This window comes from Lemur catta, chromosome 18 (assembly GCF_020740605.2).
Source record: "Lemur catta isolate mLemCat1 chromosome 18, mLemCat1.pri, whole genome shotgun sequence".
In the NCBI taxonomy this organism is placed as follows: Eukaryota; Metazoa; Chordata; class Mammalia; order Primates; family Lemuridae; genus Lemur; species Lemur catta.
The window spans coordinates 40,607,891-40,622,468 of NC_059145.1; the positions used below are offsets into that span (position 1 = coordinate 40,607,891).

General features: G+C 51.0%; 1 protein-coding gene across 3 annotated transcripts in view; it reads left to right on the forward strand.

Moving 5' to 3' along the window:
- LOC123623331 (SREBF chaperone) overlaps positions 1 to 14,578 on the forward strand; it is a 57,456-nt gene that overhangs the window by 36,281 nt on the left and 6,597 nt on the right. For all 3 annotated transcript variants that reach the window (XM_045530382.1, XM_045530383.1, XM_045530381.1), the window contains 8 exons: positions 6,952 to 7,109; positions 7,969 to 8,189; positions 8,369 to 8,474; positions 9,104 to 9,276; positions 9,678 to 9,804; positions 11,263 to 11,375; positions 12,866 to 12,960; positions 14,322 to 14,420. In XM_045530382.1, coding sequence (XP_045386338.1) covers positions 6,952 to 7,109; positions 7,969 to 8,189; positions 8,369 to 8,474; positions 9,104 to 9,276; positions 9,678 to 9,804; positions 11,263 to 11,375; positions 12,866 to 12,960; positions 14,322 to 14,420 — 1,092 coding nt within the window. The remainder of the gene's footprint in view (positions 1 to 6,951; positions 7,110 to 7,968; positions 8,190 to 8,368; positions 8,475 to 9,103; positions 9,277 to 9,677; positions 9,805 to 11,262; positions 11,376 to 12,865; positions 12,961 to 14,321; positions 14,421 to 14,578) is intronic.

The following is a 14,578-nucleotide window of genomic DNA, read 5'->3' on the forward strand; positions in this document are numbered from 1 at the left end:
CTCCATTAACCTCCTAAAGCAGTCTTACCATATAAGGGAACTGATGGTTCCCAGATCCCAGCAAGGTAGCCTGTATTTGTGGATGTTTCTTGACTACTAGAGTTCAGTGAGCCTGGTGGTGTGGAATAGATGTTTAATGATAAGGCTGTAAGGGGGTTGGTTGGTTTGTGAGCTCTTTGAACTTCCTTAGTGCTCTTCATTGGCTTGCGATGATGACATTAAGTGGGTGTGCAGAATAACTTGAGGGCTCAGGAATCAGAGGATTGTCCATTTTATCTCTTTCTGATTGGAGCCCCCATCCCCTGGAGGATTGAGAAGGAGACTCAGGCCTCGGGGCAGTCACCTGGTGTCTTACAGCTCAGTGGTCAGTTATCTCACCTCCATTGACTCTCCATGATAAAAATACAGGCCAGTAATACCGGGAGTGGTGAGGACTGTTTTAGTTTTGTGGAACAGAAAACTCAACCCAAACTGACTTAGTGAAAAGAGAATTTTTTGGCTCATGTGACTCATAGCCTGGGGTAGGGCTGACTTCAGCATAACATGGTTTGGGCCTCAGAAGGAGTGCATTTCTTAGCTTTGTCCTGTCTGAGTCAGCTCCACTCTTGGTCTTCCTGAGAGCGGCTCTGGCAGCTTCAGCCCCATGTTTTTGCAACATCCAATCCTGTGGAGGCTGAGAGGGATCTCAGCTGGCTCTGAAGGGGTTTACTTGCCTATTCCCATCCCATGCCCTGTGGCCAGGGGTAGGTCCTTCATTGTTGACTTCCCCTAGTTGTCATCACCTGGCTGAGATGAGAGAGGATGGTTTCCTAAGGAAAATTAGGAGGCTCAGGCACTGGGCAGCACACTGCAGGCACTTATTCTCCACACGAAGGAACCAAAACTTCCTTCATTGCTTCACTCATTCTTCTGTTGAACACTCGTATATTGCATGTCATGTCTCTGGTGTGCCCAGCAGGATGATGTGGGGGACAGATAGAGTCTCACTGTCCTTGAGGAGATCTCACTCTGGTTGGGAAGGGAAGACAAAGGTTTTTAAAGTTTAAAATAAGTATATGCCAAAGAGACATAGAGACCAATTGAAAGAGCCCCCAATGGTCATTGCTAGAGCAATTTTTGCAATAAACCAGTATTGAATTATAACCCAAACTATAAAATAAATGCCCGTGAGTCCATCCTGAGTCTCTAAGATTGAATAAATAAATGGGCAACAGTAGACAAATATCCTGGGCAAAAAAATTCTAAATAATATATGTAACTACTCCTCCCTCAGGGAGGTGAAACATAACTCCCCACTCTTTTATTTTTATTTTCATTTATTTATATATTTTTTAAGAGATAGGGTCTCTCTGTGTTGCCCAGGCTGGAGTGCAGTGGCACAAGCTCACTGCAGCCTCGAACTCCCGGGCTCAAGCAATCCCTCTGCCTCAGCCTTCCAAAGTGCGGGGACTACAGGTGTGCATCACCATGCCCAGCTAATTTTTCTATTTTTGGTATAGAGGGGGTCTCGCTCTTGCTCAGGCTGGTCTCGAACTCCTGTTCTCAAGCTATCCTTCCTCCTCAGCCTCCCAAAGTGCAGGGATTACAGGTGTAAACCATCGCTGCTGGCCTTCCCACTTCTTAAGTTTGGACTGCGCATTGTGACTTCCTTCTAGAGAGAACAGTATGGAGGGGGGAAAAGGTAACTTTACAGTAGAGAAACCTGACAAACGCTTCCTCAGGAAAGTGGTCAGGGTTAATATCAACAGTGATAAATCATGTTGATAGCATGTGCTCTTGATATGTGAAGAGGAGGATACTTTACCTCTGTGATCTCCTCCCCCAAACCCATAGCCCCAGTCTAATCATGAATAAAACATCAGACAAATTCCAGTCGAGGGACACCCTACCCAATACCTGACCAGGACTCCTTAAAACTATCAAGATCAGCAGAAACAAGGAAAAGCTGAGCAACTGTCACAAGCTAAGAGAAGCCTCAGGAGGCACAGCAGCTAAATGTAATGTGGCATCCTGGGTGGGATGCTGGAAAAGAAAAAGGACTTCAGTCAAAAACTAAGGAAACCTGATACACTTTGGACTTTGGTTTTTGGAAAGAAGACTACAGAGATGAAGTGTCATTGTTTTCATATGCCTTGACCTAAATTATTATTTTTTCAATTTCTATACATTAAGATTTAGTCTTTGTGCTGTAGAGTTCTTGGTATTGTCAGTTCTTTGGTTTTTAAAAAGCCATTCTAATAGATACATCGAGAGATCTCATGGTGATTTTAATTTTCATTTTCCAGATGACTAGTGACCTCACTGTATTTGCCTAACTTCCTTTGTGTAGTGTGTTCAAATGTTGCGCCTATTTTGTATTGTGTTGTTTTGGTTTCTTTTCATTGAATTGTGGATCTTTCTGTATGCTGGAGATGGCTTTCTTTTTATATAGCCCTCCTTCTCCCCTTTTGCTGAGGTGCTTCTCTACAATGGGATGATGGCTGTACTCTGCAGGTGCACATTTGTGTGTCCTCCAGAAAGGACTCTAATCCATCCTGCCAGATCTTTGTGTTGAAGTTAGGTCCAGCCTGTGTTGGAGTCACTGTGATCAGTGGCTTCGTGGCCACTTTTGAGGAAGGGCAATTATCCCTGGAGAGAGGGGTGTTTTTAGCAAAGGAAGTAAAGAGCAAAGCAGAAACAGCAGAGACTTTTCATTGCCCAGCTGTATGACCTTGGGCAAGTTACTTAACACCTTTGTGCCTTACTTTCTGCATTCATAAAATAGGGATAATAACTATACCTATTAATACATCATATGTTGTCATTAAGTGAAAGAATGCAAGGGTTTAGCGCAATGCCTGGCCTATCGTTTGCATCCAACAAATGTTCATGGCTGTCATCATTGTCATTGATCAAGTCTGGCTGGCCAAGCAGAGAGGAGGAGGAGGAAGTTTCATGTGCTTCGACCGCCTTGTAGTGTGCACCAGGCGTGCTCTGTCTTAGGCTTTCCCCTCAGTTCAGTGTCACTTTCTCCAGGACGCCTTCCCTAGCTCTCTTGCAGCTGTATGTCCTGCTTCTCCCCTGTGCTCTGTCTTGCAACCCTGTTGGAGTCCTGTTTCATTCAAATTTATGTACTCCAGTGTTTCATACATAATAGAAGTTCAAGAAAGTTTTCTTGTTGAATAAAGAAATAGCTTGACTTATTTAGGAAACAGTGGCTCTGCCGTTTTTCTTGGAGGCAGATGATAAGATAGGTGGGACCAAGTTGAATCCCGGGCTATGGAGTTTAAACTTCAATTCTGTAGGCAGTAGGAAGCCATTCCCTTAGAGCAATGACACAGTGAAAATGGTGTGCTAAAAAGATCAGTCTTATTGAACTTGGAGAAGCCTGGAGACTGAGATGACTATGCCTGGGATGCCAACTCTAGTTTTTGTAGTTTTAAGGAATAATGGAAAAGTTATAACTAATATATTTTCAGCTAGACACTTTGCTAAATGGTTCACATCCATTGTTTTGTTTGGTCCTCACAGTGATCTGGTGAGGTCTGAAATTTTATTCCCTTTTCCCTCAGTAAGTAAGGGACTAAGGCTTGGGGAGCATAGAGACCCTTGCCAAGGCATATAGCCAGGGAGTGATGGAGCTAGAACGTGGATCCAGGAGTCTGCTCTTCTCACCACACACTCTTGCCCTCCAGGGCTGGAGGATGAGGATCAGGAGCCTTTTTCTCCAGAAGAGCTGAGTGACAGGAGTCCTCTATATCATGTTCTGAAGGGAGTCCCTGGGTGTGTCAGGATACAGATAAAATACCTGGAGCTCTAGGTTGCTGTATCTAAATATAAAGGAAGGATTATATTTTTTAAAAGCTTGATGTCTCCAGCACTGGCCTGGCTCCCTAGACCAGCTCATTATGGAAACCTGAACTTCATACCCTGCTAGGCAAGTCCACAGAGGTGGCTGGGCTTGTTCCATGCTGAGATTCCAAGGCCAGCCTTGCAGTGTTTGTGGTGGCTGCCTGAGACTGGCCAGAGGGTTTCTAAGAAGCTCTGGGCAGGGACCTCATGTTATGAACAGTGCTGGCCAGAGACTCCGGAAGTACTCAGGACCTCGGCTCCTCTCCCTCCCTGCTTGTGCTGGGTCTTTCCTTCTGTGTCTTGTTCTCACATTGTTCAAAACTACCCAGAAAGGTTGGCTGTAGAGGAAAAAATGGGCTTGGGAATCATGTAGCCCTGGGTTTTAATCTTGCCTCTGGTGCCTATCAGCTGTGTGACCTTGGACACATCACTTTATCTCTCTGACCCTTGGTTTTCTTATCTGGTCCTTCAGCTCAGGGTCTCTCGCTGTAATAGAGCTGTCAGCCAAGGCTTCAGTCATCTCAAAGGTCAACTGGGGGAGGATCTGCTTCCAGGCTCACTCTAGTGGCTGGCTGCCAGCAGGTTCCTTGCAGGCTGTTGGACCGAGGGCCTCAGTTCCTTGTGGGGTGTTGGCTGAAAGTCCTCTCAATTCCTTGCCACATAGGCCTTTACAGAGCAGCTCACAGTGTGATGGCCGGTTTCATCAGCATGGTGACTCCCGAAGAAGGGAGCCAGTGGGGAGAAGGAGTCAGTCTCTTGTAATCTAATCTCAAAGGTAACATTGCTTTGGCTGTATTCTGTTTGTCAAAGGCAGTTCCCTATGTCCAGCCCACTCTTAAGGAGATGGGATTACACAAGGCATGGGCACAGGAGGTGCAGGTTACTGGGGACCCTGTTAGAAGGCTGCTTACCACAGCCTCCATCTAGTTGGGAGTCCTTCTTTGCCCAGAGCCATCTAAACTCCACTAGCCCTTATTCTTCCTCCATCCCTCACTAGAATGCCACCGTTCCATGTTGGTTTCTCACTTGAATGTTTTTTGTTTTTTGTTTTTTTTGAGACAGGGTCTTACTCTGTTGCCTGGGCTAGAGTGCTGTGGTGTCAGCCTAGCTCACAGCAACCTCAAACTCCTGGGCTCAAGCAATCCTCCTGCCTCAGCCTCTCAAGTAGCTGGGACTACAGGCATGTGCCACTATGCCCGGCTAATTTTTTCTATATATTTTTAGTTGTCCAGCTAATTTCTTTCTATTTTTTTAGTAGAGACAGGGTGTCGCTCTTGCTCAGGCTGGTCTCAAACTCCTGAGCTCAAACGATCCACCTGCCTCGGCCTCCCAGAGTGCTGGGATTACAGGCATGAGCCACCGCGCCCGGCCTCACTTGAATGTTAAGTAGAGATTGTGATAGAGCCCAGCACAGTGAGTAGTGGTTCCCGCCTACATCTTCCCTACCAGTTTAGTGCTCCTCCCCGCCCAGGCCCGTGTGGGTGTGCAGGTCAAGCCTGTGGCAGCTGGCTCCACCCGGCTGCCTCTGTACCCACTGGCAGATTCTAGTGGGCTAAGTGTGGTGCAGAAGACAAAGTGGATGAGACCTTCTGTCTTCAGAGCCTTCAGTGAGATTCAGTGTCATAAACTCAAACTTCACAAAAGCCAAGTGGTTGCTTCAGGTTGTTCCTTTGTGCCAGGGGCCCAGGAAGTGTTAACTTGCTGTGCCTGGTCAGCATCTTGGCCCTTGCCAGCGTGATAACCTGGCATACGGCATCGTTGAATGACCCAATGGCCTTCCGTTCGTCCACACACATTCCTTTTGGAGTTCCCAACTGCAGCTCGGGCATGGTGACAGCCCCCTCATCCCTCAGCCAGGCCTGGCCCCATCCAGCCTGTACCTCACAGAGCATCACACCTGTGGGCAGGCTTTCCTTGTCTCCACTTGACGCTGTAACTCGAGTAGTCTCTCCAGCGCGCTGCTTTCATTGGCTTGCCCCTCCACCTTAGAGACACCCAGGCTTTGCTTTCTCAACTGGTTATAATCCAGATGCTCAGTCTGGCTTTATCCCAGCCCACCTCTCATCCTCCCTGTGACTCCATTATTACCTGACAGGTCTCCTTTATGCTTCCAGGCCGCCTGTGCTCTCAGCATCCGTTGCTCCTCAGATGCCCTCCCGGGGCCTCTCCCACCAATCCTTCCCTAGCCTCACGGCTCCTCTAAGCTCCTCCCGGAGCTGTAACCCTGCCACGGCTGACCCAGCATGGTGTTAGGGGTGCAACACACTGATCACTGGGGGTTGCACATATGCACACTCCCGTCACTTATGTGCCCATTGTAAGCTCTTTAAGGGTTGATGGCAGGTTCTACTGAGAAAAGTATGTGATGTTCAGTGAGAAGACCTGGGTTTAAGTCCCTGTGCCACCTGCCTAGAGCGCGAAACCCTAGGCAAGCACGTTGCCTGCGCCTCTCCTTGCTTCCCATAGGGCTGTTGGGGTCAAAGTGATGTGCCCGACTGTTTATTGCTAATATTTCTGTTAATCTCTGCAGACACTGTTCAGTATACCTGTGTGTATACATGTGTGAATATGGAGTGTATATACATCTTCATGCTGCAGGGTGAATGTTGTCCCTTTTTCACAGTGAGGAAATTGAAATCCAGAGAACTCAAAAGTGTATCTAAGCCATACATTTGGAGAGCTGGGATTTACAACTGGGTCTTTTGATCTTTGAAAACCACTGCCCTGTTGCAAGTGGCAAAACTTGGATCAGTAAGACAGGCTACATCCTTCTGGGAGCTTATGGTCTGTTACTCAGTGAACAGACATGTTACATAAAGGGCTAGATAGTAAATATTTTAGGTTTTGCGGGCCAGACCGTCTCTGTCACAACCACTAAACTCTGCCGTGGTAGCGTGACAGCAGCCGTAGACACTAGTAATGGAATGGGCATGGCTGTACTCCAGTAAACCTTGATTTAGAAAAGTGGGTGCCGGGCCATGATTTGGCCTGTGGGTCGCAGGTTGCCCACACCTGGTCCCACAGTGCTTTGCTAGTAGATGCCCTGTGATGAATTGGACCCATGTCTCTTCTTTTTGTGCTGAACTGACCTCTCTGCTCCCTCCCCCATTTCTTCTGCAGTATGTGGGTGCGCCAGTGGCTTATATCCAACAGATATTTGTGAAGTCCTCTGTGTTTCCCTGGCACAAGAACCTCCTGGCAGTAGATGTGTTCCGCTCACCTCTGTCCCGGGCATTCCAGCTGGTGGAAGAGATCCGGAACCATGTGCTGAGAGACAGGTATGCCTCTCTGACTCCAGCCTCTCTGAATCCTGTTCTGTACTAAAGGGAGAGTTCCCTTCCTCAGGGTAACTCCAGTGAGCCCGCCAGCTCTGCAGAAATAGAACAAGCAAAAAGAATGGAGAGTGAGCCAGCCTTGAGTTTCTCGGCATCCTTATGGGTCCACTGTGGCTGCATTTCTCCCTGGACCTATGCAGGTGGCACAAACAGAGCCCTGGGCTTCGTTCTCATGTCTCAGAGTAAGTGTCCACTGGGCTGACTCTGCGACGTGCTCACTGAGAGCTGGCTGACTCGTGTCCACATGGCTTCCTGTGTGTGGGTTTTGAGATGTGAATGTAATGGTGGTGGCTCTGCTGACAAGAAGCAAGCTCTACCTGGGGATACCTTCTGAAGCCCCAGCTAGGTGGTGCTCCCCAGCCCATCCGTAGGTCTCTGGATTATGCTGGCTTCACAGGCTGCATCACGGCCAGGTTTCAGTTAGCTAATGGTATTGACAAACATTTGGTGAACTACATGAAGCCCCTAATTTTCACCCCGTTCCTACTCACCCACTGAATTGGCCAAGGTGTTTTAGTGGGTAGGGCTATGCATGCTTCCATAATGCCCACGCTTGCCTTGCCTCGGAGATGATGGACTTTCGGGCTCCAGATGCACTTTGAAGGTCAGACAGCTGCATGATTAGGTTATTGACCACCTGGAAGTGCTTTCACTCACTGCCCTAATCATGAGGCTCTTTGGAGAGACCAGGGAGCAGATATGGAGCATTGAAGTTCCCGATGACAGAGGGTTACCCCTAAGGGCAGTAGGTCTACCCTGTGGAGGCAGACACAACAGGTGCCTTGTCCTGTCTCCTACACAGCTCTGGGACCAGGAGCCTGGAGGAGGTGTGCCTGCAGGTAACTGACCTGCTGCCAGGCCTCAGAAAGCTCCGGAACCTACTCCCAGAACATGGATGCCTGCTGCTGTCCCCCGGGAACTTCTGGCAGAATGACCGGGAACGCTTCCATGCTGATCCTGACATCATCAGGACCATCCACCAGCATGAGCCTAAAACCCTGCAGACTTCGACCACGCTCAAAGGTAGCCTGAGCTCAGCTTCCCTGGGGACCTGTTGGTCACTCACCATCTCTTCTTTGATGGATGCTCGGGCAGATCAGGGTTCACCCCTTGTTTCCAAGGGTGAAGGTGGAGAAGAGGTCCTTGGTGGCTCTGCAGTGGCTGTCGTTTCTTTGTCAGTACCTGCTGGTTTCTACCCTCAGACCTGCTGTTTGGTGTTCCTGGGAAGTACAGCGGGGTGAGCCTCTACACCAGGAAGAGGATGGTCTCGTACACCATTACCCTGGTCTTCCAGCGCTACCATGCCAAGTAAGGCTTACGGTGCCCTGGGCTCCTGACTGGTCTGTGGGGTGACATGAGGCTTTGAGTGGCACCTGTTCTCAGTGCCCCCTGGGAACTTACACTCCAGGCTTCCTGTTGAAATGCTTATATCCTTTAGACTAAAGGATGTTGTCTGCTACATTTAAATGGGAGTGACCTGACAGCTGGTTAAGAAGCATAAGGGACTAAAGCAGGGCTGGCAATTTCGGTGTCCTGGCACAGACCTCCTCTGGTCCCTCTTCCCCCTTGAGCCTAGGGCAGGTGTCCCTAGCTGATTACCACTGAGCCCCATGTGGCCTGAGTCCTTCCCAGTGAGCCCTACAGGCAGCTCCCCATGTTGGCAAAGGCATTTGAAGTGCTTCTGATAGGAGTGGCTTAATAGGTTGGGAAAGGGGGGACTGAGAAAGGAGCAGGGGGAGTCCTGAGGCAATTTTTTCCTCATTTGTAATTCTTCCAATGCCCCTGGAGACTACAGAGAAGCTTAGACACCACAGAGAAGTTCCCTCCCAACACAGGGGGAGGAGGGAGGCTCTGATGGACACTCCTTCCAGGGATTGTCTTGGCCTCTGAACCAAGAGGAACACTCCTTATATCCCCCGATTCCGTTCCATGACCAGGTTCCTGAGTAGCCTGCGTGCCCGCCTGATGCTCCTGCATCCCAGCCCCAACTGCAGCCTTCGGGCGGAGAGCCTGGTCCATGTGCACTTCAAGGAGGAGATTGGTATCGCCGAACTCATCCCCCTTGTGACCACCTACATCATCTTGTTTGCGTACATCTACTTCTCCACGCGTAGGTCCATGGCAGGGAGGCTGGGAGCTTTCTCTAAGCTAAATGGGCATTTCCACATCGCTTGCTTCCCTGCCCCTGGAGGTGGCTTGGGGCAGAGATATGGAACATGCCTGGTGGTCACCAAAGCCAGGGCTTCATCCCCCAGCAGAGTCTCAGGGGCTTGAGTGGGTCCAGGGCTTTTCTCACTTCTCAAGAGAAAACCCTTCCTGGGTTAGGGAAAGGTGTACTGTGTCTGTAAGATTGGGAAGCATTCCTGGTTGTCCCTTTCTTTGGTTAAACCAGGAGCTTTCCCTTCTCAATTGTCATAGTAAACTCTACTCCCAGGAGCTCAGCTAAGAAGGGCCTGTGTGGCCCAGGGGCTGGGGGAGGTGCTACCCTGATGTGCCCTCTCTGCTCTCCAGGCAAGATCGACATGGTCAAGTCCAAGTGGGGGTTGGCCCTGGCTGCCGTGGTCACAGTGCTCAGCTCACTGCTCATGTCTGTGGGGCTCTGCACGCTCTTCGGCCTGACGCCCACCCTCAATGGCGGGTAGGTCTCCAGCGGGCTCCACTGGGCCATAGGGTGGGCCCTCAGGCCAGAGAGCCTTGCACATCTGGGCACTTGGCCTTCTCTGGACTGGATGGTTGCTGTTACCCCATGTCTTCACATTGTTAGTTTTGACATTTAAGAGGTATATCTTCTTCCTCTTTATCTGACCTTATATTCATATGTATGTGTGTATATGTAGTATATATATGTTTATGCATATATAGGTGTGTATATGTACATACATGTGTGTATATGTACATACGTGTTTATGAGGGTGTATGTGTCTGGGTGTATGTGTGTATATACGTGTGTTTAATGTGTGTATGTGAATATGTATTGCATATGTGGATATGTATGTGTGTTTATGTATTATACATACACATGCACACTGCTTCCTACTGGCTTGAGCCATAGAGAGTGTGAGATATGGAAGGTATATTTTTTTTGTTTTTCACTATTAGAACATTGGAATGCCTAATAAAATAGCTCATTTTAGAGTAAGCTTTTTGAAAGATACGTGCACATCATAATTTATCACCTTTTCCACTGATGTTTACTTTCCCCCTGCCATTCCTCTCTGAATCTTAGTCTGGAAGCCCGTCCCTGGGTTCGTCCTCAGGCTTTGCTGTCTGTGGCTCAGGCTAGGCCCTGCCTGCCTGGCTGTCGGTGGTTACGAACCAACTGGCCTGTCTCCCACCTTGGCGCATCAGGCTGGTTGTAGGAAAAGCGATTTTGTGTTTTGTTTCTGTCACTTTCCCTGCTCCTGGAACACCTGCGTCCTTTCCTGAACCTGACAGTGTTGAACACCACCCCTCCCCCCGTACAGTCTGCTGTACCCTTCTGAGAGCCCTCACTTCCTTTGCCTCTGCTGCAGAGATCCTGGCGAGCTGTAACTCGCTGGCATTCCTTGTACATGGACTCCTCTCCCAGTCTGTCACTAGTAGTGTGAGACAGTGGGCTCAGATGGCCAGTAGAGTTTTCCTTAGGAGCAGTTGCTCTTCTCCACACACAACTTCTCAACCAAGGTGAGAGAGCAGAGCTTTAGTGTGGTTTCATCCCCTTCCATTTAGCCATGATGGCTTGGCCTGGAGTTACTGGTGTGGGTCTTGGCAGCAGTCGTTGCCTTCAGCCAGCAGAGCCTGGCATGGGAAGGGCCAGGTGATGTGAGGTCTGGCGGGGGGCAGCAGAGCTCTCCGTAAGGGGCCTCTTCCAGCCCTTCTCCTGAGCTGGCTGGATGGTTGCTGGCCCCTTGACAAGGCTTTGGAGCCTTGAAAGCTGAGAGCTGTGTAGACACAGCCCCTGCTGGTTGAGGTGGTGAGGGGAGAGTTTCTGCCCTGTGCTTGTGGGAGTCAGTCAGCAGTCTCCGCTCCAGGCTGGAAACCCCACAACCTCCCCGGGGGCTCAAGCCTGTTGGGAACCGGCCACAACATTGTCCCTTACCTTCTTCTCTGTTCCCAGAGAGATTTTCCCCTACCTTGTGGTGGTTATTGGGTTAGAGAATGTATTGGTGCTCACCAAGTCGGTGGTTTCCACCCCAGTGGACCTCGAGGTGAAACTGCGGATCGCCCAAGGTAACACAGTGGGAGAGGAGGGAAGCGGGTGCAATAGGGCCTGGGGGGGGACCCGTTCTTCTTACTGTTGTGCTCCCTGAGGAAACAGGGAGACCCCAAAACCTCCCTTGCCCTGGTGGCCTCCAGCGTAATATGCAGTGGGCCCTTAGGCCCTGGCAGCTTCTTAGCATGTGCCCTAAGGAACCGTAGGGTCGCTGAACTGTACTGAGTCTTGGTTCGTGTGTCAATAAGAAAGCAAACTGGACTCTGCTCTGGGGCTCCTGTTTGGTGGTGGCTTTCTGTCTGGGAGGTTCAGTGTGCAGTGTTTTGTCTTCCTGCCTCATTCCAGCACACTAGGCCTAGGCCCCTGGCACTGGTCAGTCAGAGGTGCTGCTTCTATAGCTGCCAGAAAGCCCTCTCTGGCCTCACTGGTAGGAGCTGGGGATCTGGGGTTCTGGTGAAAGTGAGAAAAGAGAGAGCCTAGCCCTGGAGGTCTGCTTTCTTGAGCCTCCTCCTCCTCACCCCATGTCTGTGAGGAAGGGGGCTGGAGGCAGGCTGATCATTCATTCTGCAAACCTTTGTGAGCTTCTCTGATAGGCCAGGTCCTGCGCTGGATGTGGAGTTAGGAAGAGCTGAGCTGAAATGGTCTCAGCCCACTAGGAGCTCAGAGCCTTATACCTGCGACAGTGTGATTGTGTGAGGCCAAGGGGCTCACCGTGGGGAGGGGCTTGAGGAAGAATGCAGCTAGCTCTCCCATCCTTTGAGCCATTCTGCCACATGGCTGGTGGGCACACTGTCTTGCTGGCCCCTGCAGCCTAGACAAGAACAGCATGTAGAGGTTGGATCTGGTCAGAGTGGGTGCCACTTGGCTTTTCCTCTTGGGTTTTCTCACCTCCACATCCTACTTCACCCTTCTTTTTTTTTTTTTTTTTTTGAGACGAAGTCTCGCTTTGTTGCCCGGGCTAGAGTGAGTGCCATGGTGTCAGCCTAGCTCACAGCAACCTCAAACTCCTGGGCTTAAGCAATCCTACTGCCTCAGCCTCCCAAGTAGCTGGGACTACAGGCATGCGCCGCCATGCCCAGCTAATTTTTTCTATATATATTTTTAGTTGGCCAGATAATTTCTTTCTATTTTTAGTAGAGACGGGGTCTTGCTCTTGGTCAGGCTGGTCTCGAACTCCTGACCTCCAGCGGTCCACCCGCCTCGGCCTCCCAGAGTGCTAGGATTACAGGCGTGAGCCACCATGCCTGGCCTTCACCCTTCTGATGGTTATAGCTCTCCTCTATACCCTTCAAGCCTCGAAAGCCCCTGTTCCCCACAGCAGCTGTTTGGTGGTGGCAACACCCTGGAGTCTGGGTCCTGAGGGTTGGGGCAGTTGGGTGGAATGGCTGCCTCAGAGGGCTGGGCACCCTCCCCATGCCTGCCCTTCTGAGGACCACGAGGTTGTGTGCAGACACGTGGCAGAGAGAGGTCATGTGTTACTCCCATGCTGTGTTGTTGCCCTCTGCAGGCCTAAGCAGTGAGAGCTGGTCCATCATGAAGAACATGGCTACGGAGCTAGGCATCATCCTCATTGGCTACTTTACCCTAGTGCCTGCCATCCAGGTAAGACCCCAACGCCTGCTGCTTGGATGAGTGTGGTGGAACCAACTGCTGTGCTCCCAGCTGTGCAGCTGTGGGCAGGTGTACCCCTCTTCTACACAGGCACCCTTACCTATGAGAGGGGACCTCCTGGAATGGCTGGCTCAGAAGTATCAGTAAATGCTGGCTGGGTTCCAGGATTGAGCGCCTAGCCAGGCAGGCTTTGCCTTAGGCCCTGTCCTCTTTCCCATTCAGCCAAGTGGCAGGAGGAGGCTCTGTGGGCTTGGCAGAGACTGGAGACTGGCTGTGCAGTTCCAGTCAGGCCTGGTTTCCTATTTCTCAGGGAGAAATACCATGGGGCCCCTGAACTGATCCCGCCCTGCCCTGTCTTTTCTCCCGTGGGCCTGGCCTGTAGCTGCAGCCTCCAGACACGTGGCCTGGCTTGGCCTGTGGGAGGGCCACCACCCGTTGCCCAGAGTGGCCCCTGCTCTTTGCAAAGTGCCCTCACTAGGCTGAGGGGCTGTGAGCTGTGGAGGTGGCCGTGCACTGAGTTGGAACCCCAGACTTGCTGACCATTCCAAGAGGAGTTGCAAGAAGGGGAGGATGCCGTCATCTCATCACCTGCCCTCCCCACAGGGCTGGCAGGCCTGCTGAGGGGTGGGGATGGGCAGACAGTACAAGGACTCCAGAGTTTTCCTCCTGGGAAAGGAGCGGTGTCTGCAGGACAGGGTACAGTCTTGGGACGTTAGAGCTGACATGGCTGCTGTATGCTATGCCCCATCATTACCCCAGAGTAGCAACTGTGGTGATGTGCCATAGGTCTCAGCTATAGGGGAGGAAAACTGGAACCTCAGAAAATTCCATCTGTTGACAGAGCTTGGGGAGCAGAGATCACTCTTTCTGTTTCAGGGCAGAATTAATCCCTCCTGCCCTCTCTTTCCTGTCATTGGTCCAATGCAGTGGCTGGCCAGGAACCTTTTTGAGGTCAGGCATGGCCTCTGGCTAGATTGGGGGTACACGAGCAGGGCCAGGGCCTCAGTGGGGGAGGACTTTTTGAGGAGAAGGCCGGTGGGTCTTAGAAATTTCCAAGGCGGATCAGGCCCCTCACCCCTCTAGGGGAACTGGAATATTCCAGGAGAGCACCCATCCTTTAGCCTTCTCTGGAAGAAGGTGTCAGGGGTCTCTCCTGCTCCCTGGTGGGGATGGGACGAGCTGCTGGTGCTGTCCTTGGCTACTCCCAGAGTCAGGAGAATGACCAGGATCTCTTTCCTTTATCTCTGCTGGGCCCTGCCTGCCACTGCCCTGCAGATTCTGAGGTGCCTGCAGCCTTCTCTAGGGCTCAGGGCCAGGAGGTCATGGTGCCTCGCCATGTGCTCTCATTCCAGGAGTTCTGTCTCTTTGCCGTCGTGGGCCTGGTGTCTGACTTCTTCCTTCAGATGCTGTTTTTCACCACTGTCCTGTCCATTGACATTCGCCGGATGGAGGTAGGAGTGGGCTGAGCCCTGCCCTGCCCACCCTCCTCCTCAGCCCTGGCTGTGCTCAGGGAACCTCTGGGTGAGAGGGGTACGGACCTTGGGCAGGGGCAGCGGTCCCATGCAGGCAGCCTCTGGACAGCAGACTCAGGCCCTGATCACTGCACCCC